The sequence below is a fragment of the Aquila chrysaetos genome, chromosome 6 (genome assembly GCF_900496995.4).
Source record: "Aquila chrysaetos chrysaetos chromosome 6, bAquChr1.4, whole genome shotgun sequence".
NCBI classification, from domain to species: domain Eukaryota; kingdom Metazoa; phylum Chordata; class Aves; order Accipitriformes; family Accipitridae; genus Aquila; species Aquila chrysaetos.
In genome coordinates this window covers 15,683,054-15,709,163 of record NC_044009.1, presented here as the reverse complement: position 1 = coordinate 15,709,163, position 26,110 = coordinate 15,683,054, and the positions used below count along the sequence as shown (strand labels likewise).

Genomic DNA, 26,110 nt, shown 5'->3' with positions numbered 1-26,110 from the left:
AGCCCTGCTGGAAAATGCTGGTGGCTGGTCTCTATCCTATTTTTCTTAGAGACAATGCTGACTTAGGTTTTCCTTCATGTGTTACTGTGCTACAGGCATAATGCAGAATTGAGTTATTTTTGCAAAGATAGTATTATCTTTCTGCATCCTTCACTCTATTAAACTACATTTTCCTTGCAGTGTCAGTTGGGTTTTTTTCCCCATTCTCCCTTTTCCCTAAGCTGTCATGTAGTATTCCTTTACTAAAGCTGCCTCTTTACTACATTTTAGAGACAGGAAAAGTGACTATGGTAGGAAGGCTGAACCCTAATATACTGATATACTCTAGCAAAAATGTATTTGCGGTATTTTGGAAGCTAAATAAATGCAAGATAATGTTATATTTTAAAAGTACAATAATTATGTTCTTTTCTCTGGCCACAGCATATTCTTCTGGGGATCCACCTGGGCCAAACACAACAGATGCAGAGGCATCTTTCATAATCTACACTTTTCTAGATAAGAAAATGTTGTTGTGTGAATGTAACTAAATTTTTCTTGCCTGCAGTGACAGGTTTCTTTATCTCAACCTCTTTGATGAGTACTAATCTGTTTCCTTTCATTTTTTCTGGAGTGTTAAAAACTTTGCTCTCACCCCAGGCGTGGCTTAACAACTATCCAAAAGCTATGAGTTTACTGTATAGAATCTGCTCCGGGTAGGTCTGAAATACAGACACTAAAGCTAGGTAGATGCAGGCCCTCAGAGGATCGTATGTACTATTTGGGTGCTAAAATGGGATTCTGCAGACTTCATGAAATGCAGTTACAAGTGCTTAAGTGGTTTGGCGTTCGGGGGAGCTGAACCACTGTATAGAGGCTGATCTGAACAGAATTCAAGCAGTAGTGATTGCTAAGGAACTCAGCATGGTCACTTGGAGGGAGATTCTCTGGTCACTCGACAGTGATTTGTCCAGCTGATTCATGAGGACTGAAGAGTAGCTCTCAAAACCTATCCAGCTGTCTTCGGCCAGGACATTAGCCACTGGAAATGGGAGTGGGAATTGGGTTCTGGAGGAATTAGGGGCATTCTCAGGAGTAAAGGTGTGTTTGATTTTTCCTGAAGCCAAAATACAATTCTATTAAAATATTTTGCTTACCGGTGGTATCAAAAAAGCTGTATCCTGTTCATTCTCAACAACACACCAAAAGGTAATCGATCACACATGGCCTTGCCTGATTAGATCTGCAGTAAAATGACTGAGTGTTGCAACATTTGGACTGACATACTGCCATGTACTGCCTTTGAACTAAGAGGAGAATGAAAGTGCAAACGGTTGGTGCTTTGAACATTGAACCATTTCATGTCTGTGCTCATCAAAAATGCAGTGTCAATGGATGTTGTTAATGCCTGAAAGCTGCTGATTTGTCTGAAGGAGAGGATCTACGTGCTCCCGTTTCCTCTAAAGCATTCTAATGATGAAGAGTAACATGCAGAGACACGGATTTATGCAAATCTTACTTCAAAGAAGTCTTGCGTGCTAACCTCATGAAGCAGACTACCCTTCTGCAGTCACACGTGCTGTATGAATAAATAATTGATCCTACTGCAGAGCTCAGTGAGGTTTACAGAACCCAGGCCCACAGGAAAATAGGTTTGTCCATGGTGCCTTGTTCATGCTTGGGATTCAGCCATCTATCCCTAGCAAGAGGTGATTCTGCGCTAATGTAAACCCCAGGAGCTGGCAAAGAAAACTGCAATTTACATTCATTGGGCAGATCCTGTTTCCTGGCAGGAATTGAATCAAATTGGTGTGAATCGTAGGTTTTCCTTGTCCATGTTTTGGGTTTCTGTTAGAGCAGCTGACTCTACTTGCTGGTGGTTGAACAAGGGCTAATTCCAAATACAGACAAGGCCTGAGGTGACGTACCAGGTCTCCAGGAAATGAGGTGCTGAACACATTTCCGTAAAGCATCTTTACTGCCTGATTGACAGAGCTGCATTGGCGGTGGCTTTGGAGGGAGCCTCTGGCCCCACATTCCTTGGTAGAAGAAAAGATGCTGCAATACAGGCTGGCAGCAAAGGGTCGGGAGGGAGGGGAGGGCCAGGATATCTTTCTTTTTTAAATGGGGAAAAATTAAGGGGAAAAAAGTCCTCTTTTATTCTTTTAATACAGTTCCCAGCAGGAAGATCAGGATAGGAGGCTCCCGCTTGCTCCAGATTAAAGGAACCCGCAGTTTCCGGGTGAAGAAGGGGGGTTCCCTTTCCAGCATTCGCCGGGCCGGCAGCCTAAAGAGCACCAAGTTATCACGGCAGGACTCAGAGTCTGAGAATGAGGAGCTGCAGCTGTCCCACAGCAGGGACACTGTCACTGATATAGGTAACTTAGATGAGTGGGTGGAAAGGGAGGGGACAATAGGCAGGACCTAAACTCTTGATGTGATTGCAGCAGAGCTAGAAATGACAAGAGACCCCCACCCTAGCAGGCTAGGAAAAACCTAGAGTCCTCTTCAGGGACTGCCTGAATTAGGGCCTGGGAGGAACACGGTTCAACTCCTGGGTGCAGCGTTGGCTCCGTGCACAGGTTGTCAATTCAGAGCTCCGTGTTAGAGCATGAACTCTTGGAATGCTGGTGCCTGCCAGCCAAACGCATGCTGTCTTTAGGGGAGCACATGCACGTGTGTATATGCACATACACACACCCCTAAATCATGATATAATGAATATGTGAGGTCATATGCATATATGATATTTTATTGTCCATAGTAACAGACAGGAGATATATATATGTGTACAGACATGCACTTCATATTCTATATAGGATATGATGTCATAGGCATGTCGTATGACATGTAATATATATATTCCTATATGTAGAACATAACATGTACATGCTACATACTATATTTCTATATATTGGCATATACATATATTTTTACAGTTTACAGATGCCTGCCTTAGTCTTCAAAAGATGGATCACCATATATTTTATCTTATGGAAACCAAATGTGCATTCTGCCACGAGAAATCTCCGTCACAGTTGCACTAAAGGGGCTCCCTCTGCTAGGGGTGTTAACTAAAAACTACGGTTTGGATACATTTGGAGCTGAAATAACCTCCCAAGCCTAATGGTCATTTTTATGTTGCCCAAAAGACGCTTCAGTAGGTGAACATGGAGAGTGGGATTGTCCGTTCTGTAGACTTTGGCAAGTCACAGTTCACTTAAAAAGGAGGAAGAAAGGATTGACCGGAATTCATCCCCAGCCATCTCTTAACAGCATTAACGTTGGTTTTATAGGAGGCCCATAGTTATAAAATGGCTAGAGGAAACAGAGGGATCAGTGAAGTTCCAAGAGAAATCTCTCCCTTGCCTGAGTTCTTTAGAACTAGCATGCTAGAATCAGGATTTTTTTCCCCTTTCATCCCCATGGCATTAGCAGTTTCCATGGGCAATTAGCAGTGACTTTGCCCATTGGCATTTCCAGTTGGATGCCACTTCTGGTTGGATTTTTGTTGATATTTTTAACCACAGAGCCCAGTCAATGCAGATCACTAAACCAACCATTTACAGCATCTGAATGGTGCAAAGAATTTGTTTCTGATGTTTTTGTTTTCCTTCTCCCCTTCCATTAAAGAAAAAAGCAGGGATGGAGCAGTGTTTGCTACTGACAAGATGGCCTGTGAGCCAAGTCTAAATGGTTCTTGTAATTGTCAAGCCAGCATGATACAAGCATTGGGGAGGGGTGTCCAAATGCAGTCTTTCCAGTGTGGCATATTCTGTGTACTCTGGTCTGTTCCCACAAGGCTGGCCTGGCTTACAAGTGCTGTCCCTAGTCTTAAAGCACATAGGGAGCAATAAAAACAACCACCTTTTGGGTATTTTTCTTTTGAAGAAGGGAGCCCTTGGAGCGCGAGCGAACCTAGCATTGAGCCCGAGGTGCTGAGCAACACAGGCACGGAGGAGAACTATCATCGGAACATGTCATGGCTGCATGTAAGTATGAGTCTCCAGCAGTGCTCTCAAGGATGGCATTTTCAGTAAGAAAACCTTTGTGCTGGCAATAACCAGATCACGACCTGTGCTTTCTCCATGTAGCATCAAGGATCTCAAGTGTAAGTAAGCTGCGACCTTTGGAAATCATCTTTGCCATTTCTAAAATGGACTAAAACCAGAAAGTTTTTGTCTTGCTTCCTCTATTTCATATATTTAGTTTGTAAGGGAAAAGGGACTATTTCTCTCTAGGCGTGCAGGGACAGCCATGGTACCTCAGCTGAAAAATCCATTAGCTCAATATCTTGTCTCCAGCATGGCTAGTAGTGGGTAGTTCAGGAAGAGTAACAGAATGGGCTACATTGTGAGCTGGGCTTCCAGCTTCCGGGAAATGGCATTTTAGAAGCCACTTGAGCTGGAGGTTCTGTTGTGATCACTATGTTTACTAACTACCAAATGATTTTTCCTAGGGAGTTTTTCCAACCCCTTTTTGAGCCTATTTATATATTTTTGTCTCCATTAACTCTATTGCAATAAGCTTAATTATGCAGCTTGTGGGGAAAAAAATACTTACTTTTGGAACATATTCTTTGATTCCATTAGATCATTCTATCACAATGTCTAACCCAACAGGGCCCTGTGTAGTTTTGACTCTATCACACAGATGGGGAGTACAACAGTGCAAATGTGATTTGGTCATGCAGGGCCTAATGATGTCTGTACCCATGATTTAGATATGCCAAAAGTCAGCTGGGAAAGTCTACACAGTTCAATCCACTGGTATCCAAGGACTGTACACTTCTACCTCTGTTGCCTCATGACATGCTGTGATGGTGCAGTACAGTCAGTATGTCCTTGTGCATATGCTTTGCAGAAAAGTTGGATTGACTCCCTGTGTACAGATTGATTGTATCCCGCACATGTGTACGAGGACAGATGCCTTTTCACTTCTGAGTCACTTTGGGGAAAGACAGCTGCCAATAATGAGTTGATATCCTCCTCTTTCCCCCAAGTATTTCACACAGTCTGCTCTCAACTGCCCAATTCCTATGGAGTGTGGGCAAGAACAGGCTTAATCCAATACTGTGATGTCAGAAACCGTTCTTGACAGTTGTCTTTTTTGGACGAGGGTGGTAGGGCAGGGAACTTGAATGTCATGCTAGTGCTTCTCTGTCACTACTCTAATGCTCTTGGTAATGATTACACCTCATCTGAAAATTCCAGTGTACTAAACAGAGTATGTTAGACATGAGAATGTGTACTAGGCAATGAATAGCTAGAGATCTTCCTAGCTAAGCAGCTTAGGATAAATCATGGTGCCTTTGCTCAATGTGGGAGGATGCGTGGACTCATAAATACGAGGCATAAACTGAAGGGAACTTGAGATGTTTGTCTCATTTTACATGTGATTAGCCTGCATAGGAGAAAGGAAGATTTGAAAAATCACTTGTTCCAGTTAATGCCACGCAAGTACTAGTATTGCATGAGAACTTTCTCTTTTTGTTTGTTGGAAGAAGGTATGGATGGATGGTCACTATAACTACAGGCAAAACAAAAACCTGCTTTACTTAATGGTCATGAGCAAACCACTCAAAAGGACCACTGGTTCCAGTTGCCTCTGTGCATGCACTAACATTTCCTTTACCTGTCGTCTACAGCAGCTGGAGTGCGATGTCTTCACTCTATGTCAGTGTACCGTAACTAAAAGTTATAACAGTGGACCAGAGGCTGGGTAGACACTATACAATGCTGATCAGCTTTATACCATTTGCACATTGATGCAACACTAGTGGCTTGAGTTATTCCTGATCGACCCCAAAATAACATGAGGCCAGAGCAGGCTGGCAAAGACAAGAATCCCGCATACACAGCACAGATTTGTTTTAAATTAAGCTTCTGACTTTAGAAGCCTAAATATTTGAGGATTGAGAGTGATGTGGCTGCCTTACTTGAGAGAGCCAGCAGACTGCAGCTGCACAGACCACAGATGGATGGAAAAGGTGGGATAGCTTCCTTCTGGTATTTCTGGGTATTTCTCCACTAGGTTGTGGGATGAAGAGCAGGCTTTATAAAGGCCAGTTATGAACTACAGCATGAATGGCTTGGGGATGCCTGTGTGTTTTCCACGGAGTGCTGCTGAGTGGCTGGGTTTGTATGTAATATGAAGAGCAATGTACAAAGAGCTGCTGCGCTGAGCTTTGCTCCTCTGGGAAGAAACCCTTTGAGTTACACCACAGAGCAGTCACTGAAGTGTAGACTTATCCAAGGCTGTCTTTAATTAATTAGTTTAGGGACTAATAGCAGTTTTGCTGCAGCAGAGCGGGGCTCAGAATAGCTAAATGCCCCAATATTTACTCTGTTTCTTAGACAGGTTTTAGAGCTCCTTGCTGCCATATGGCAACACCAGTAGAAATAGTAACTGAGCCAGCTAACAAAGCTAGGCTGGATGGGCCTACCCAAGCACAGTGAGGGAAGCATATGCAGAACAGCTAGCACAGCTTATTCCTACTTGAGAGCATACCGAGATATTTCCTTCTGCATTCCTTGAAGGAAACTAACCCCTGAACCTGGTGGGTTTGCAGCTTTAATGATGATTGAATAGTTGACAATTTCCAGTCTAAGCCCTCATCTCAGAGTGGCGATACAACAGCTTTTCTGCTAACAGAGAACACTGTTTTCCTCAGTCTTAACCTTGCCACCAGCCAAACATACCCAGCTACAGCAGTTCTGTCTCTTTGCTTTGTTAACACTAATGTTTCTTTAGCTATGCCTAGCTAGTTTGTAAACCACCTGCAGGTATGGAGCTCTGCACAGACACACATACCTTTTCAGAAAGCTGTGTTGAGCTTCATGCCTACCCAGCTAGGCTGTGGAACAGTTAGCTTTACTGTCCCCATCACTGGCTGCCCTGTGCAGTTCTCTGTGTAACTCCCTTTTCTATAGGTAACTATTCTCTTTTTTTCTTTTCAAGGTTATGATCCTATTATGCAACCAGCAAAGTTTCATATGTACCCACATTGACTACTGTCACCCACACTGCTACCTCCATCACAGCCGGTCCTGTGCTCGCCTTGTCCGGGCCATCAAACTCCTGTATGGAGACACAGTGGACTCTCTGCGAGAAAACAGCACATTGAACAGTGTGGCAAGAGGCAAAAAACAGAAGGAAGTGAGTAGATGGAAAAAGCAGAATATTTGGGGGTTTGTCAGGGCAGATCATAATTATCTTAAAGGACTGCATAATGTACTCAAACAGTTCTTTCATGACAAAATGAACACAGCCCTTCCTAAACACAGCTTTGCTGTAAAAAAACCCTATTAAGTCATTTAGCATTATGGAAGGAGCGTAATCGGTATTGCTTGGGAAGAACCTTAGCTGCTGATAAGGTCATTTAAAAGCTTATAACCTGACTTTAATTTTAATGTTCTTTTATGGCCTCTACTTATCAGCTGCTGGAGTCCAGTCTCTTTTTTCATGTTTCTTATCTGTTATTACGAATCACTTTTGAAATCCTTGTGAAATCTTGCATAATTTCTTTCTTTAGGTCTGAGCTCTCAGAGCTGTTCCAAGAATTGTATACATTAGTCTTTAATGCTACAGTATCTTTAGTGACACACTTTTAATGACCAGTTCAGCAGGCTATTCAAACAAGATTGTGCCTTTTTAGCCATATAAGTGGTACCTTCAGTGGAACATATCTGCTTTCACTAAAGTGCACACCCAGGTACCAACTGAATCATGTCAACAGTTGGTTAATACTTTCATATTCCTGACAACAACAGACAGACTACAGTTATTCTGAATACTTGTAATGGTGGAGTCATTCAACTACTTTGCAGTAACATTGAAAACAAAAGTGTTCATGAAACTCTCATGAAGATTTCAGTTGGGTAAAGAGGCTATCACCCCTGTAAGTGGAAAATGAAGGAGGAGGAGACAAGTTCATAAAGTTTCTTCATCAACCAGCAGATTGTTTGTTTCCTGTCAAGTTAGAAAATTGAAAGGTATTTGTATGGAACAAAGCACAGAGCAGATGAAACAACAGCTAATGATTCTGCTTTCCTGGAAACTGCAATTCCCATATATTTCCTCTGGTACAGAAAAGTAGTGTATCACTGAGTTATTTAGGAAGAGAGGCAGTCATTTCCTCTACAGAAGGCAGGCTTGAGATGAGCAGCTGGCAGTGTTCATGAAAGGTAGCAAAAGAACACCATGCATTACTGTGTGTTGTTTCATCTCCAGCTTTGAATTGCAAGGCAAAGTGATACACATTTCATCATCCATCAAACCATCAAAGCGTTTAAGCAACAGCAAGGAAAAGAGAGGCGGAGGGACAATAAGGTTTCCTACAAACACATATACCACGTTTGTTCAGACCTCACTGCAGGAGAGCAATTGATAACTTTTGAATTTTATGTAACGGTAGACTTTTCATCCTGGTTCCTCATGCTCTGGTATTCAAGTGTTGTCACTGTCTGACTGCGTGGCCACCATTTCCACATTTATCTGGGTTCCAGATGAACCTCTCTTTTACTCTCACAGCTTGCAGAATAAAAGGCTGCAGGTAGCTGCAATATGCAGACCTGGCTATATGTGCTCCATGGGGCTTGTGAGGTCTCTGATAAACAAGGACCCCAGTGTTGATCAGCAGGCTACTAGTTGGAGGAGAAGAGTCTGTGGCAACCCAGGATTCTGGGAAAAGTCCCTGGTATTGTGAATAATGAACATAAAAAGGACTTGTCATTATCACTGTCATTGACAATCTGTTAGGGACAACTCTCAGGCAGGCATGAGCTGAAATCCTGAAATGTGTTGTCACTTACGCATTCTGAAAAAGAAGAGAAGATAAATGTAGCTGAGAGGAATCATTGTTGTACATGCTAAACAACTCCATTGGTAATTTTTTAGAGGGAAGGTGTAGACTTTTTACCTCTACCCTGCTTCTCCTGAAGTACATGGGTGTGCCACCTGTGAAGATTACACAGAGCACATTCACATTCCTCATTTGGTGTACTGCCTTCTGCCGTAAACTTTTGTTGGGAAAAGCATTGTCAAAAAGAGAAGAAAATTGAATGAGATATGTCATCTCATTGATACTGGGCCTCTTGCTAGCACAGGAGAAGGCTTTATGCTACAGCTCTGGTATTAGGTGGCTTTCCACATTTTGGGAAATCTAAATGTGAACTCCACTTTCTTTTTTTTTCCTTCCAGTGCTCAGACAAGTCATGCTTGAGAACTCCTTCTCTAAAAAAGAGAGTGATTGATATCAACTTGGAAGGGAAGAAGGACTCTGGAATGCTAAAATACATCAGACACCAGGTACTGACTAGGCCATATGCTAGTTAGGGAGGGTGATACATAGATGTCAGGTTAGACTGCAACAAGAAGGAAAATGTATATGGATCTCCAAGCCCATGTGAACAACTGTTCCTGAATAGCAATCAGTTCAGCCCTGCATGTTTTTCCCAGCTGAGTAATGCTAAGTTTACACCTCTTAAGGTAACCCCATCAAAGAATCCCTTAAACATGTAGCTCCATTAAATCCCAGTCTGCATCTCTGGCTTCCTATAGTGACACAGGCATCAAAACTGGCGATACAAAAAAATAAAAAAAAAAAATACTAAAAAGAAAATAAAATAATCCACAAATGTGTTTAAATACAACCTGTCAGTTTACAGCAATAATTTTCTTTGTTCTTTCTTGTTCAGTGTTCCTGAAGAAGAAACAGGTTCTTCACAGGCCTGTTATTGACAGTCAGTGAGATTTTCATGGATCTGTGTCACTGTTTGTGCACCACATTGGGAGAGTTTGGCTTTCCCTTTGTCCTCTTTATCAGTGTTTTGGTGACATGAATGACTAGCAAAAGACTCATGAAACAAGCTTGCAAATACTGCTCTTTCAGTGTAGGCTGAAAGCAACTTTCTTCTATGGAGCATTATCTGAAATGGCTGAAAGTAGAGGCTATCAGTGGGTAATCTGCAGACCAAAACTAGGGTAAAATTACTGTGTTGCTCACTGTGGATAGTTTGCACTGCTCAGCTGTAAGGCATGGCTTGCCTTTTTGCAGGTAATGAGCCTCTCCCCTGCACCTTTGTCACTGCTAATCAAGGCAGCTCCTATCCTCACAGAAGAGATGTATGGGGACATCCAGCCAGCAGCGTGGGAGCTCCTGCTCAGTGTGGATGAGCATATGGCTGGAGCAGCAGGTAAGAGAATAAAACCACTTAGTATGGCTACCATGGCTGCACAACTTACAGTAGATCATAGGGCCTTACCAGACAGCTTTGTAGTGGAGGAGTCTGAAAGCCACCAAGGGTTTCTTTGGGGCTGTTTGGTTTTCATAGACTTTCATGTCTTTTTGTGCTCTGTACAAAAGAGGTGGTCAGAAGGATCAGGAAGGCAATCTCTCAGACCCTGGTTGTGGTGGATGATTAGATTAGAGAGCATCAAAATTAGTATTTGCATTTAGCTGGGTTTCTAAGCAGAGGAAACATAGTGATTTAATCTGTCCAGAGTTTACTGAAGTATTTTGTATGTTGCCTCATGGAAATTGTTAGTACCAGTTGAGGGCTGATACAAAAACTGAGAAAGGCTATGAGGGTGGAACCATTATAGCTCCTCTGTTGTGCTGAAAGGAAAATTCTCTTGTTGCATGGAGACAGCAGCGTTGCTCAATAAGTAGTCTTATGGTATAGTATTTATCTAAATTTTCCATTTCCACTTGGTATTAAATTGTGCAGATGATGTTTGCTGATGACACATAGTTGAGAGGCATCTTTAAGACAGAAGATTAGAACATCATATACCTGTAAGAGTATTACCTTGAAAAAGACATTCCAGCCATGGGATGAAATTTATTACTACAAACTGTAAGATTATGTCCTTGCAAACTAATAAGAAGAATTTTTCTGTTATGAGCTTGGATCTTCTCCCATGGAACTGATACAGGTTCAGAGTATATCACTTGGCCAGAAGATGACTGACTTAACGAGCAGAAACAATAAACACAGTCAGGATGTGTCAGAAGAGGTATTTCATTAGACATTCAAAGTATTTATGCTGTTGTAAAGCACATTGTACAATTACCTAGAACACAGCACTTCCATACACAATTCTGGTCACTGAAGAAGAGACATTCACATGGGACAGGTACAATGAAAGACTGTTAGCACAGGAGGAAGAATGAAGAGCCTGTATGGTAAGGATATTTATTTAATGGATTCAGATGAAGACTGAGAGGGGATACTGTTGCTCTCCATAATACAGCAGACCAGGCAAGGAGGAAGAATTATTTAAGCCATGGTAGCATAAACATGAGTATGAACTTTTTATGACCTCTTTCATCTGGAAAACAGAAGACTTCTAACCACCAGAAAAGAGAGCAGATGCACTTAGGTTTAAGAGTTTGTGAAAAGGATTTAGATGATGTGACTCCAGAGGTCCTTTCTAGTCTTATTGTCCTGTCCAAACACTCATAGCTAGTGTGTGCTAATGCCAGATGTTCAGAAATCATGAGCCACAACCCTAGAAACTGTGAACAACCCTCACACACAATACACAGATTGCTTAAATAAAGCATAAGTTAAAGCAATCAAATTTGTTTGTAAGCCAGTCTCCCACAACTTTCAAATTCTACCTTTCTCCTCCCCCAGCACCCAAAGAAATGGCTTAAAGATTGCTATCTTGCCAAGACTTGCACACCTAAGGGAGCCATCACAGGTGTTCTTACACTGAAGATTAAATTACAGGCATTTTTATCAAAAGCAAGAGTTTTGAAGTGCTTCTTGGACATCGCTCCCCGTTTTCATCACACTTCAATCTAGCTTACTTGTCCATTTTCCACAGCTGGCAATGAATTCTGCCCTGAAGTCCATTGTTTGACTCCATGTCTCATGTTCTTCATGCTTCTCTCACTTTCCATCTGCTCCACCAGTGCACAGTGCGCTTCTTCAGCCCACAGGTCTTCTCTCTGATCTCCCCTTCCCCTTTGCCTTTCCCAGGCCAAATGTGCAGACAGGAAGAGAAAGGAGCAAAATAAAGAAGAGAAACAAGCTGCCTGAAGCTGCACTCCTTTCTTCCCTTCAAGTCCCTTTCTGGGGGAATAATTTTGGATACTCTTTTTCTCTTACCAAAAACTTACCATGGCTCACAGGGAAGGGAGCAAAGTGTTGCTGCTTTTCCTGAGGAGTGCCAGCTGGCTGCTCCTCCAAAGCAGCCTCTGAGATACATCTTCCTCCTTGTCCCCTTCCTGAAGGGAGGATTAAAATCCATTTGAGGGGCTGTAGTAGTTTTTTTAGTAGGGAGTGATTTCAGCCCAAGCATAAATTACATTCATCAAGGTCAAAACCTGAAAACTTACAATGTTGATATCCACAAGCTGGATGAAAAGAACTTCTGTGTTAGTGTACATCAGCACCATCTACTGACCCCTTCCAAGACTGTATTTCTTTTTTTGGTTACCTTAGTATGAGCTCACACTTTTAAATCAGTCCTAGGAAGACTTGACATAGTTACATTGAAAAGACCAAAGAGTACAAAGTTCTCTGAGCTGGTGAAACAGGAAGGTTCCTGCAGATTTGGAGCAGGACTTTGGAGCAGGAACGGGAGCCTTCACAGTGGAAGGCAGGACCTAGGCAGTCAAAGAGCAGCCTTGTTTTTCTGCAACGTTCAGGCTGCCTCCCATCAACACAGCTCTCATGGCTGGCACCTTCTGAATAAGTGTTGAGGCAAACATGATGGCAAATGTCCTCTTTCTACTGTGGAGGAACAGCCACCAGATCTGGAGAAATTGTCTCCAGTGATCTGTGGTGAGCTTCTGGTCAAAGAAGCCGTGGACTCTCTGACACCCACTGAACTCCCACAGCAGCACTGTTCCCTCTGCTTTTGTTTCCTGCTCAGTGCCCCCCAGACACCCATCTAAATTAATTGGCCTCCATCAGTCTGGAGTTTGACTAGTCTGTTTATATTCAGATATCTCTGTTGAAACAACCATGGGCCAGCTCAGCTTCTATTGTGCTGTTTTCCATTGTGATCTGGTCCTTTGTCTTGCAATTCATAGCAACTCCATTTTCTCTTGGAGGCAGATTGTGATCATTGCACGGTGCCCATTTAAATAAGAACCTTTCTTTTTGGTTTTATCCATGAAAATACACAGGTGAGACCTCTACTGGGGCACTGCCTGCTGCTCTGAGGGGAAGGCAGAGCTTCTGTTAAACCAGCCTTTATTGATCATCACAGAAATCATTTGGAAGTGTAATCTTTGAAAGCCAAACTCAATTAGTCCTGTTACTTAAAGAGATGCTTATTTTAAAGCAGTCATGACTGAGATTTTTAGTGAGAAAAAAGCTGTATTTTATCTTAAAAGCAGGTTTTCCAGAAGCTTTTATAAGCTTCACACATAATGCTGTGTAGCTCCAAAAGGTAGAATCACACATGCTTGGTTTCGTGAAGCAGTACAATTTTCATTAGGTCTGGTAGACTGCTGATCTAATTTCTGGAGCCAAGATTAGGTTTCTTTTGGGTGGGGGTTTGTACAGCTGCAGTTTTTCTCTGCCAAATAAACACATTATTAAGGAAAAGAGATGATCAGATGTTTTCTCTCTGCAGCTGCCATGTTCCTCCTATGTGCTGTGAAAGTGCCAGAGGCTGTTTCTGACATGCTGATGTCTGAATTTCATCACCCAGAGACAGTGCAAAGACTGAATGCCATTCTCAAATTTCACACACTCTGGAGATTTAGGTATCAAGTCTGGCCAAGGATGGAAGAGGGAGCACAGCAGATCTTTAAGGTAGATGGGACACATGAAACACAATGTTGCCATTTACAGCTTGCCTTGTGGGATAGAAAAGAATGGTTGTTTAAGTCACGCTAGTGGGGCAGGTGATGTGTAGAACTCCTGTATAAAATTTGGAGAGTATAATCGGAACACAGGTCAGCAGAAATGTCAGTCAAAGAATGGAATGTGTGTCATACATGGTGTTACAGTGTAGTGAGATATGGACTTGGGAAAAATTTGCAGAGGTAATTATGTCTTTGGTACAGTACTGACATTAATAATAGTCTGCTGTTTCAAAAGGTCTTTCCTGTTCTTGTTTAGATCCCTCCTCCAAGTATAAACTTCACTCTACCTTCTCCTGTCCTGGGGATGCCATCTGTGCCAATGTTTGACCCCCCCTGGGTCCCTCAGTGCAGCGGGAGTGTGCAAGATCCTATAAATGAAGATCAGTCGGTAAGCAGACATCGTGAGAGTAAGCACTGTTTTTTCTGTGTAGCAACATGGGGGAAGTTAAGCCAAAAAATGTGGACTAAACTCTTAAGTTTTCTTGTCTTCCTCAGCTGGGAAAAATCCAGTACACAGCCCACATAGGGCACACAGAATTTTCTACATGGGCATAAGGCTCTTCTCTCTGTTCACTAAGGTACTGTACTGCATATCACATCCCTGTGAGAGACAGTAACTCAGATCTTAGGAGCACATAGCTGTTCTCTCTCCAAGAGAAGATCAGTTCACTAGAACTGCCTGACAGACCATTTTCTGTGCACTGGTTCATGTGGTATCTCCTGGGAGAAGTCTGCACCAAGGCTTATTGTAGACACAGCTCCAAGAGGAGTCTCCTGGTGAATCTCTGTTCAGCTAGCACTAGTCTGATTTGTATTTAGAAACCAAGTTGCTGAATGTCACTGAGGACTGGCAGAAGACGCAGGATGTGTGCATCTTAACTAACAGCTTCAGGCTGTGTTCTCTTTTCTTCCTGACAGAAGTCATTTTCAGCCAGAGCTGTGTCGCGTTCCCATCAGCGAGCAGAGCACATCCTGAAGAACCTCCAGCAGGAGGAAGAGAAGAAACGCCTGGGCCGGGAAGCCAGTCTCATCACTGCCATCCCCATCACTCAGGAGGCCTGCTATGAGCCAACCTGCACACCAAGCTCAGAGCAGGAAGAAGAAGGTGTGCTCCAGTGCCAGGAATTGCTTTCCAGGAACCTGAGAGCACCTGCCACCAACATAGAACACTGTTTAGGGGTGTGACGTCCAGGAACATTGATTGTTAGTGTTATGGAAGTCACAACTACATCCAGTTGTTGAAGAATCCAAGTCATTGAGAAAAAGTCTTACTAAAAATTAGTGCAAGAAAAACACAAAACCTTGGACATATTTATTCAGTGCTCACTGTGTGACCTGAAGCCCCTTACTCCTCTCGCCCCAACTTCAGTGGAACTTGCCAGATTTAACAACTCAAAGTTCCCAGCATCTTAGAGGATTTAACGCAGTGAGAATATGTGATACTAGGAATGAAATTTGTCTTTCCTAACTTTAACCCTTTAATAATTAAAGGGTGGGAGGATTCATACTTTGGCAGTATCTGTCTTAAGACATATAGCTTAGGATAGGCTGAATTGCCCCTGGAGTTTTCTACCTTTAAGGTGACTAGTGGGAGAGCCTACATGACCAGCTCAACCTCAGTACCAAACTTTCAGACAGGCAAAGTTACAGGACATGAGTCATGAAAAGCTTAGTCTTTGGGTGAGGATTTTCATTGGTTCAGGCTAACAGAGCACAAAGATTTCATTAAAGGCATTCCAAGGTATATGCCATTAGATGAATACAGTGATGTTCAGATCTAAACATACATTGGTAAATCTGTGAGCAGAAATCCCAATTCTCAGGAAAAACTAAGCACCAGCAACCATGATGGTTAACAGGATGTAGATGAAAAGAAGTGTAGAGCCAACTCAGTTACAATGTGACTCACCAAAGCACTGAACACTCTCTTATGGAACAATGCTCTGCTGTTTCCCAAAGCATGAGCAAATTACCTAATCTGACTGATCTTTATAGATTTTAAATTGTGCCTTTTGAGTGTTATCTGACTTGAATTTTCAGCGTTCCAATTTGGTTGTAAGTGCTGTCCTTCAGAAAGTTCCCTAAAGTCTGTCAGTTGGATCTGGATTGACATTTCCCATTCTCTCTGTCAGTAGAAGAAGTTGCCAACCTGGCCTCCCGCCGTCTCTCTGTGAGTCCTTCCTGCACCTCCAGTACCTCTCATAGGAACTATTCTTTCCGCCGTGGCTCTGTCTGGTCAGTGCGGTCAGCAGTTAGTGCAGAAGGTGGGTTGACTTCACTTTGGAGTATCCTTTCCTAGGATTTCATTCACTGGAAGCCTTTCCTGTTGACCCAGAAAGCTGGTGGCATTTCCTTTTGCTGAATGTATTCCCAAGCTTAAGCCACTTTATTATAAATTACTGTCCTGCATTATTTTATTCACTCCTGCTGTCACAATGTCTTCCCTTACCTCTCATGTTTCATTTAGAGAGTAGTGCCATGGTGAGCACTCTAGCTGAAAAATGCTAGTGAAATGGGATTTCATAAAAAAGAAAATGGATTCCTTACAAGAAAATAAATGTAAATTGAAAAAATATATATTTACAATGAAAATTCTTGATCAAGAAGTTGGCTGAAGGCTCAGTTTCTTCTTGGAAACAGCAGTAAACCTGCCATGCTTGCACAGTGATTGAGACAGCCTATCATTTTGTTCTGTTTGTACAGCACCTAACATAAATGTTTAGCTAATCTGCTTGGATAATACCACAGCTTATTCACTAACACTCACCTTCTACTCTTCTTACTGCTCCAGATGAAGAACACACTACAGAGCATACTCCAAACCATCATGTGCCACAGCCACCTCAGGCTGTGTTTCCAGCATGCATCTGTGCAGCAGTGCTCCCCATTGTCCATTTGATGGAAGATGGAGAAGTCCGGGAGGATGGAGTAGCTGGTACTGACCTAGATAAACTTCAGGAGATTCTTGCTCAAGGGTGGCAGAACCTGCCAGCACTTTGAACATTTGTTAGGTGCCATAACTAAAGTGGGAAAGAGGTGTAACACAACCTTGTATTTGCTCACAGTTCATGTTTCCTAGAAGTATTACGTGTTATATTTTGTTATGAGTATATATGTTTGTTAAAAAGTTAATGAATAATCTATTAAATCCCCACAAACTATTTGAAAGTAGATTCACAACAGAAATATGACTTTGTGGGGTTTTTCCTGTTTTTCTCCATGATTTGTGCTTGGTTTTGAGGGGTTTTTGCTCTTTTGGGGCCCTAAAAAAGCCACCACTTCCAGAAGGATATTGAGAAGCTGAAAAGGCAGGAGCGTAGTGCAATTTCTGTTGATTCTCCATCCACACCCGTTTTCAAGCCTTGGCTAGGTTAAAAGCCATGGTTAACATAATCTGGTGTAGATGACAGTCCTTCTCCAAGCGGGGTGTGGACTAGAGACCTCCAGAGGTCTTCCCACCAACATTTCTTTGATCCGATGACAGACAGAAAGCCACCTATGCACAGCTTGAACATTTTGGTTATGGTCTGTGATGTATTTGTAAAGTAATAATGCATTCTTCTGTATTTGTTTCTCTAAAATGTTTATAGATGGTGGACTGTTGCCCTTCCTTTCTCATCAATCATCATGTCAGCTGGTTGCACATTTAACTTTCTGTTACATTTTGTATTCAGTTTTGGGTGGATGCAGTCAGCCACCTAAATAACGTATGTGTCATTTTGTGATCAGGAACTGAGTACTGAAAACAAAATAACGAATAATTCTCTGTTGTTGTTAATCTTCACAGGATTGCAATTAATTACACTTTGGGGAGTTGATCATCAACACACTTCCCTAATGACTATCTGATACTGTTCACCAATACCAGATAAAATCACTCAATGAATCACCATGAAATTGAACTTCTATGCATGAACAAAAAAGTACATGAATTCATGTTTTTTAATTGCCAGAGTTGTCCATCTGGAGTTGTGAATCCAGATAGCTATTTCTTTATTATTCCTCTGACTACAGTGGTGAAGTGCTTCCTGTCACATCACCAGTAGTTAGAGAAGGTTCAAATATTAGACCTGTCATTATTGCTTGAGATGACTGCACTGGTGACCAGGAATCCTAGTGCATCAACGAGTCTCCTGTGTGTTTCAGTACAAAACATGACAATTGTGGTAGAAGGTTAGGAACGTTTGTGTCTAAGTGTACCAGTTCAAGGCTTTTCCAAGGGAGGTGGTTCTGACCTTGTTTTCTTTCTCTTTTACAGTAAGTGCTGTTGCTCAGCAGGTCCTGTGGAACTGCTTAATTGAAGACCCCTCTACAGTTCTGCGCCATTTCCTCGAGAAGCTCACAATCAGCAACCGACAGGTAAACTCTTCCTCTCCCCAGTGGGTGCATGTATTGCTTAGAGCAGAGGAGCACAGCTGCAAGCAGAATCACTCTGTGGGCATCACTGGAGAAGAACATTTGCTATTATAATGTAGCTCAAAGACTTTTAGGCCGTATCATCAGTTGGCTTCAATCTTTGTCCACTAATGTAAATGGGACAAAGCTGATTTAACACCACTCAGAATCTGACTTGCTCTAAGCCAAGCTTTGAACAGCTGCTTAGCGAAGCACAACCCTTTTTATATAACATAGGCAATATTGCCTCCACCCGTGTCACTCTGTTCAGCTTTCTGTGAAAGATGGGGGTGGCCTTGTCTCTCCCTGGCTTATTAGACTGCTTTCTAGTGCCATGGCTAAGCTTTATGGAAGAAATGCTTACCAGTTCTGACTGGATGAAAGGCAGTGAGACTCTCCGTACCACTTTCTCAACTGCACACTTGGTGTACGATATCAATAATATCACTGTCCTCATCTTCCAAGCCACCACCTAAGAACTCACTACAAAATTAATATTAAACCTTGAAGAAGGCCAGGAAAAGCTGCTTTTCGGTCCCTTGAGTAATCAGGTCTCAGTGGCGTCACTATTCCTGAGACTTCTCAGCCATAGTCCCCAAAGCTTCTATTTAAGTTCAGAGGGTCACTTCTGTTTGTTAAGTATCTTTCAGAAGGAAGTTATATGCTTTCCAGCCTCAGACGCCTCTGAGCTGTCATAGTCTGCTGTTTTACTATCTCTTCATAGGCCTACTACAACCAGAAGTACAGAACACAGAGAACAGGTGTATTTCCTTAGAAGCTTTCAACAGATGTATAATTGGCATGGGTTGTCCTATGCATATTCATGCCCATAACAGTAGTTCAAATCTGCTGTGGGTTAAGAGGATGAGGGCCATAGAAGAAATTTATGACGCAGTCTGTCTGTCCTTAGCTGACAGTGAGATTCCTTCCCCTCTACACCCCCTTCCCACCATAAGAAATATATTAGTCTACATTTAAAGCAGGCAGTGTCTAAAGGAAGAAAAGTTAGATTCTGCCTGCACCTCCTGCCCAGCAGCCACAGCTATTGAGTTGGACTGAACTAGATTTCACAGATCATCTAGGTAGTCATTCATTGTGATAAGCAACACAGCGATTATCACAGGGAGAGGATTGCAGAATCAGGATGCTACAGCCAGTACAAATTGCAATAGGAGGTATTGGCCTCTCTGAGATAAAAAAGAAAGACATGGACCTGGGTGCTGTGCCCTGGGCCTTATTTTGGGAAATGTGGGAGGAGTCACAAGCATATAGTTCTACTTCATGCACTGAGAGACAGAGCTGAACAAGGGAATATGGAAAAATGGGAAGAAACAAAGCCAGAGAGGACGAAAGGGGACAAAAAATCCATTCTCCATTTTGTGATGGAAAGAAAAAACATTTGCTCTTCTTCCAGGATGAGCTGATGTATATGTTAAGGAAGCTTTTGTTGAACATTGGAGACTTCCCTGCCCAGACATCTCATATCCTCTTTAACTACTTGGTAAGTAGCTTGTGGGTCCACTGTGTAGCCCAAAATCTCAGCTCTGCCTGCATCTGTCCTAAAAATTTAATGTCACAATCTGCAAGGAAATAAACGCTCTTAACTTTTCCTATATAGCTCATATCTGCTTCCGGCTGTGGGTGCAAGTCACCAGGCTTACACCAGCCTTTCAGTCTTTCTAGGGAGAGGAAGAGGAAGCTTTAACTTTTTATTAAACCCCTAAGCAACCTGTCATGGATTTCTGAATTGAACCAGGGACAATGAGTTGTAGACAAAGAGAAGGATCCCAGTGCCAGAAACCTTTAATTACTTTACTTAATTTTGATTCAGAAACTGCTTTGCTCTTGGACAGTCCTATTGGAGCAAATCTAGGAGCCTCTTTCAAGATTGTGGAAAATGCATTTGCTGCAGTTAGGAGATGAAACAGACAAGATATATGCTACTCCAGGAGCCCTCTGTTGCTTGTGAGTTGTCTACGTGGCAGCACACCAGAGCAGAAGGCATAGGAAGTTTCTTACTGCAGAGGTTCTCCCTTTTCCTCATCTACAATAGCTTTTAAGGCTGGACTGCAACAGTACTTTTTGCCCCCAACCCTCATCCTCTCTAGAAAAAGGAAGAATAACACAGGCAGATTGTTCTGTAGTACGTATAAACTTTCAGGATGTAAGTTTAATGAGTTTATCCCTCTGAGTGAAGAAAGGTAGAAGAAGAGTATTCTTGTTCTGTGTTTATGCAATGCTCTGCACATTAAAAGAGTGTGTATAACTTGATATCCCTCTTACATATTACCTGCAGGTAGGACTAATCATGTATTTTGTACGCACTCCATGTGAGTGGGGCATGGATGCCATTTCTGCCACACTTACCTTCCTTTGGGAAGTGGTGGGTTATGTAGAAGGACTCTTCTTCAAGGATCTCAAGCAGACTATGAAGAAGGAACAATGTGAAGTGAAGCTGCTGGTGACTGCCTCAATGCCAGGTATAAGATATGAATCTTTAAATCTCCTTCACTTCCAATTTCATGACCCACACTACCAAAAAGGAGATCCATCAGAACTGGATCAGAAAAAGACCTGCTACAAATGGCTGCATATTCTAAGTCAGTTTTCCTTGAGTTGAGGATTCATTCAGCAAATTCCACCTCTAATTCCCTGAGATTCAGAAAGCCACTTGAAGAGCTCTAAAAGAAGCAAACAGAAAGTGAATTAGAACAGTCTTTTCAACCCAGAGCTTTGTGCTAGTTGGGCTGTGAAAGGCTGGCAGGATGATCATTGTAAGACTGTACCATTCAGACTCAGTTTGATTTGATGTAACCTCTCATTTAAGTTTTGAGAGAGCCCAAGAAGAGCATGCTGTCAGCCTAGGACATCACAAGTCAGGCAAGAGATATCTTGCTGAAAAACAGATTTGACCTTTTAGGTTTGTTTTTTCCTCAGAGTGACAGTTGCTGCTAAAGCCAGCTCATCCTCTAGGAACTGATCGATTTCTCATTAACTATGGAAGTGTGAGACTATGCTGACACTATATAATGGATTTCAGACAGGACTGGCATTGTCTGTCTGCCCAGGAATGAATTTTAACTATCACTTTTCCTCTATGGAATTTTGAAATTGAATTAATTAAAGGAGCCAGGGAGAATGCAACTGCTTTTCTTCCTTTAGGCACAAAAACCCTTGTTGTGCATGGACAGAATGAATGTGACATCCCAACTCAGTTACCAGTCCATGAGGACACACAGTTTGAGGCTCTTCTGAAGGTAGGAGTGAGTTTTTGAACTGGAATAACTACTTAATAGTGCATTTACCTGCCGTACCTGTGTGCCAGCAATACATTCTGCCTGATCATCTTGTTTCATTGTCAGGGAGGAAAGTTTTGCTGACAGGCATTTCTGTCTCCCTGTGAGGACAGCTTGGTTGCAAGAAACAGGATCCCATATGAAAGGATAATAGAAATGCCCTGACCTCACAGACAGCCAAAACCACACAAGTGCAACTACATTTGAAGACACTGCAGCTTGTTGGGTATTTGCTGTATACTATCCTTTAGATAAGTACATAAATCATTTAAATGTTTGGTTTTATCAACAACGAAAACTAAACAGAATGATCAAGATCAGAGTGGAAATGATGGGTCAGTAGCCATGATGATATCTTGGGATCTAGGAGATGTGAGGTCAGTTCACCCTTCTGCCAAAGATTTCCCAGATGGCCCTAAATGAGCAAGACAGGAGACAGATTTGTAAAAGCCTTCGGTTTGTCCAGCTATGTTAAATTTTAATGGGAATCTCACATCTCAGTGCTTTGAAGGATCAGAACTTCAGTGTCTCTGTACATCACCTATCACTAAAGCTTGATAAACACATAGTATAGGAATGGAAGCTGCAATACCCATGTGGCTTTCATAGCCAGACAAATATGTTAGACATGAAGACATCGAAATAAGTAACATCAGTCTTCTGGACTGTGATATCAGCATGCCTTGATTATCACAAACTTATTAATGTACTTTATGATTGAAAATAAATGAAGAATTAATGCCAGAACAGTGCACCAGCCTGACTGAGGCATGCAGGTTTGTGCCTTTATACATTATTAGCTGGATATTCTTCTTTTGGATGCTATGGTCTTTGTACAAGACAGCTAATGAACAGGATGTTCTTCTTTCTTCCTTTTCAGGAGTGTTTGGAGTTTTTTAACATACCTGAGACACAGTCGTCTCATTACTTTTTAATGGATAAGCGATGGAATCTTATTCATTACAACAAGGTAAGGCAAAGATCAGGTCCAGGTGACTTTGTTCTTTCCATCTTGTCCCTTTTTAAACATCAGGGTTATCTAAAGAAGAACAAGCAGCCTATAAATATACAGAATTCTGTCCTGTGGGCACCACATCTTGGGTGTTTAGTTGTGTGTAGTGAAAGACTGGAGTTTGACAGTAGAGGGAAGAAGCAGAAGTGGAGTCCCTTGCTCTTAAGTCATTTATGTCTAGCTTGCTTAGAAAAGAGCAAATTTCTCTTCTGTTTATGCTCTTCCATGATCCCTGGCACTGTCTGAAAGCCCCTACCCAAAAGCTTCAGAAAGGGCTAAAGGGCCTTTTATTCAGTTCTGTTGAGTGATGCTGTTATGATTGCATTTGTTTAAAATATACTTGTTTCCTTTCCTGGCAGACCTACGTCCGTGACATTTATCCTTTCCGGAGGTCAGTTTCTCCCCAGCTCAACCTGGTGCAGATGCATCCAGAAAAGGGTCAAGAGCTCATTCAGAAGCAGGTATCTTACTGTCACCAAACACTTCTGTCCAGAAACAAACCCTGTAAATAAACCTTTCTTTTCCTTTTCCCTTTTTTAAAGGCCTTCACTCATGCTGCATGCAGATAGAGAGCTTTGCTGGAGAAGTAGCAATTGGCATGAAATCTACCCTGGTGCCATTGGACAGGTGTATAGTATTTTAAGAAGAGTCAAAGAATGCAATGTGAATTCCCACCCTCTCTCTCCAGCCAGCTTCTTTTAGGTGGATCATTTTGCATTCTCCTACACTTGGCCAGAAGAGCTTCAGCTGCCTCAGCTTCAAAAGTTGCTTATTCCTTTCATTAACGTGACCTCTGGCTGTGGAGGAGGAATTATCTGTTCTACCTTCCTCTCTGTCCTCTCACTGTAGAGAATGTTACCTGCCTCTCTTCCTTGTCCTGCTCTCAGATGGTAGTCTTTTACCACAGCTACTCCCAGAGGCACAGCAGTAGCAATTGTTTTGTCAGGGGAGTATCTGCCCTCAGAAGAGCACTATCCTCCCTATCTTGCAGCCTCATGACCTGATAATCTGTCCAGTCCTGCTAATGTTCTGCAGCTCCCAGGAGCTCTCCCTTAGGAACTAAACCCTAACTAAAGTGGCAGGTCAGTGCCTTTTATATGCTGCAAACCCTTACAAGTATTTCTTTAGACAGTAAGACAATGGTATTGAGCTCACTCTACCTGTAGAACCCACATTCTCTGCATTTCCACAAAAGCAATGTTGTCCCACGGAGTTGAGTGTTTAGGGAAAAGTTGCTCTAGCTGTATCTGCAGAGGATGATAATAAGCAGGAAGTAAAAGGGGTGGGGAAGGTGGTTAAACAGTATGAGTTTGGTATGAACTGTTGTATTATTCTAGCCAAAACCCAGCTACTGTAGTTGTGTCCCTAGCGATGTGAGTGCAGGGGCAGGAAAAGATCTCCAGGAATGGTTATAAAAAGCAGCTATAAAGCTGCTTAAGCAGTACTAGCAGCTAAAATAATGGAGAATATAGTTAATGCTGTCTCATATATTTACAGTACAGAATAGGGAAAAGTATCATATGCTGCATCTGTCAGTAGAAAGTCTATAAAAATCTGAAATTACTTGGGATCATTTTGGTTGCTTCTCTGACAGAAATTATTCTCACTCTGGTTCTAGGAGATTTTTCCCACATATCAAATAAATGAGTCTGATATACCCTACATGACCCAAAACGATTAAAACGGCCTGTCCGGTTTTGTCAGGGCATTATTTTGCATTCCACATTTTTTTTATCTAGAGTAGTTAGAGGCCAAAATATTTCTAAGGCAAAATGTACATCAGGCATCTACCAGCCTCCCTGTAGTCATGCAAGGAGTTGCTGGACAACACCCAGCTTCAGCAAAGAAAACAGCACTGTAGAGTCTACCCACAGAGCAGCAATCCATGGAAAAGTACTTTCTTTACTGTTGCTTGATGGAGCACCCAATTCTAAGCTGAGTGCACTTCAGAGCAAGGTCACAGCAACTGTAGGATGTAGGAAGCTGAGCTTTGTCACGTGTTAAGCCACATGCTTCAAGTTTTGGCTTCGTCCCAGTAGCTAAGAGCTATCCCAAAACTGCTTCCAAAGACAGTTGCTTCTACTACTGAGCATCATTCCACCTTATGGGTACTTTTAGCATCAAAATAAAATAGCTAGCCTGACTAGTCCTACCAGTCAGAAGTTCAAAGCAGGCTGGTAGAATGGAACTCAGTTTCCCAGTTGCCGTAAACCAGAAGCAATAATCTGAAGTCAGCAGGACTTTGCTCATTTGTAGTAACTCAGAATCTGGTCTGCTTTGTTTTATTAACTACTTTTCTTTTGCAAGTATACATACACTTTCTGTGGCCAGACATGAGCCAACCTCAATCCAGAAGGTTGATAACAATTCCAGCTTCATGTTGACTATAGGCTAAGATGTTGCAGAGAGCAACTGCAACTGTATGGCTTTCAGTTTGGAATTGGGTTGCCTCTGACCACCTTCAGACTCACGCTGGCAAAGCTTACATTAATCTAAAAGACTGCATGGCACAGTTGTGAAGTGTTTGACACCCACTCAGGGTCCTCCACAAGACTGAAATAGAAAGTGTTGTTAAAACCTCTTTTACAAACACGATCCATCTTTGTGGAGCTGGACTGAAGAACAGTGGTCACACAAATTCTAGCAAAAGGGTGCAGCACAAGCCCTGTGAATTTCAACAGGATCCTCTGGGCCATGAGTGCAGCATCCCTCCCATCAGAGAAAGCCATGGAAGCTATCCTAGAAAAGTGCATATACATTGTAAAGAACTTTTTGATCAGACTGATTCTGATCCTTGTCTCTTTTTTTCTCACAGGTATTCACCCGCAAGCTAGAAGAGGTGGGGCGGGTGTTGTTTCTTATATCACTGACACAGAAAATCCCTACTGCGCACAAGCAGTCCCATGTTTCTATGCTCCAGGAGGACCTCCTCCGTTTGCCTTCATTTCCCCGAAGTGCCATTGATGCTGAGTTCTCACTCTTCAATGATCCCCAAGGTATGGTCTTTTAACAGCTTTCTCTGGTGGTTGTACAGGGCCCAGAAGGTTTCTGTGAGGCACTTCATTTGCCTTAGAAACACATAGGCTTCATTTGCCTTAGAAACACACAGGCTTGTAGCATTACTGAAAGCTGATAAATCTCTTCCTAGGGAAAATGATACATAGCTGTTGGTTTGTAAGCACAACAGCAGAAAGGGCTTTGCTGTTAGAGGTCTCCAGACAAAGCTACTTTCTTTGGACCCAAATGAGTTATAATTATGTATTAAAATTATACATGAGACTAGAGTTGGAATACTGTGTCTAGTAGCATAACCGCACCTAAAAAGGATTGCTCAGAGTCCTTTGCCATCCACTTTGAGGAAGCAATGGACTTCCAATGAAGATGGGGCAAATTCTGCATCAAGGATATAGAAACAGCCCTCTTAGAAACTTTGCTCTGAAAGTCAAGTAGGGTTTCCAGCCTGACTTGGGGATTAAACAGGCCACTGTTGCAGGATGGTAAGCATTGGCAAGTTCTCTAACAGGCCCTAAAGGCACTCGCTTTCAGAAGTATTATTGTAAATTTGCGTCAGTGTCCTGTAAAGTGCGGGACACCTGA

The 26,110-nt window shown here is 42.3% G+C and overlaps 1 protein-coding gene across 18 annotated transcripts in view; it reads left to right on the top strand.

Moving 5' to 3' along the window:
- The window catches only part of UNC80 (unc-80 homolog, NALCN channel complex subunit), a 135,206-nt gene that overhangs the window by 66,492 nt on the left and 42,604 nt on the right, over positions 1-26,110 (top strand). For 13 of the 18 annotated variants that reach the window (XM_030017565.2, XM_030017566.2, XM_030017570.2 and 10 more), the window contains 17 exons: positions 2,154-2,357; positions 3,871-3,971; positions 6,940-7,137; positions 9,181-9,288; positions 10,037-10,175; positions 13,576-13,757; positions 14,067-14,198; positions 14,729-14,915; positions 15,943-16,074; positions 16,602-16,745; positions 18,069-18,169; positions 19,620-19,706; positions 20,502-20,685; positions 21,368-21,462; positions 22,382-22,471; positions 22,873-22,974; positions 25,329-25,509. In XM_030017565.2, coding sequence (XP_029873425.1) covers positions 2,154-2,357; positions 3,871-3,971; positions 6,940-7,137; positions 9,181-9,288; positions 10,037-10,175; positions 13,576-13,757; positions 14,067-14,198; positions 14,729-14,915; positions 15,943-16,074; positions 16,602-16,745; positions 18,069-18,169; positions 19,620-19,706; positions 20,502-20,685; positions 21,368-21,462; positions 22,382-22,471; positions 22,873-22,974; positions 25,329-25,509 — 2,367 coding nt within the window. The remainder of the gene's footprint in view (positions 1-2,153; positions 2,358-3,870; positions 3,972-6,939; positions 7,138-9,180; positions 9,289-10,036; positions 10,176-13,575; positions 13,758-14,066; positions 14,199-14,728; positions 14,916-15,942; positions 16,075-16,601; positions 16,746-18,068; positions 18,170-19,619; positions 19,707-20,501; positions 20,686-21,367; positions 21,463-22,381; positions 22,472-22,872; positions 22,975-25,328; positions 25,510-26,110) is intronic. The other 5 variants (XM_030017571.2, XM_030017577.2, XM_030017578.2 and 2 more) reach the window with 2 other exon arrangements.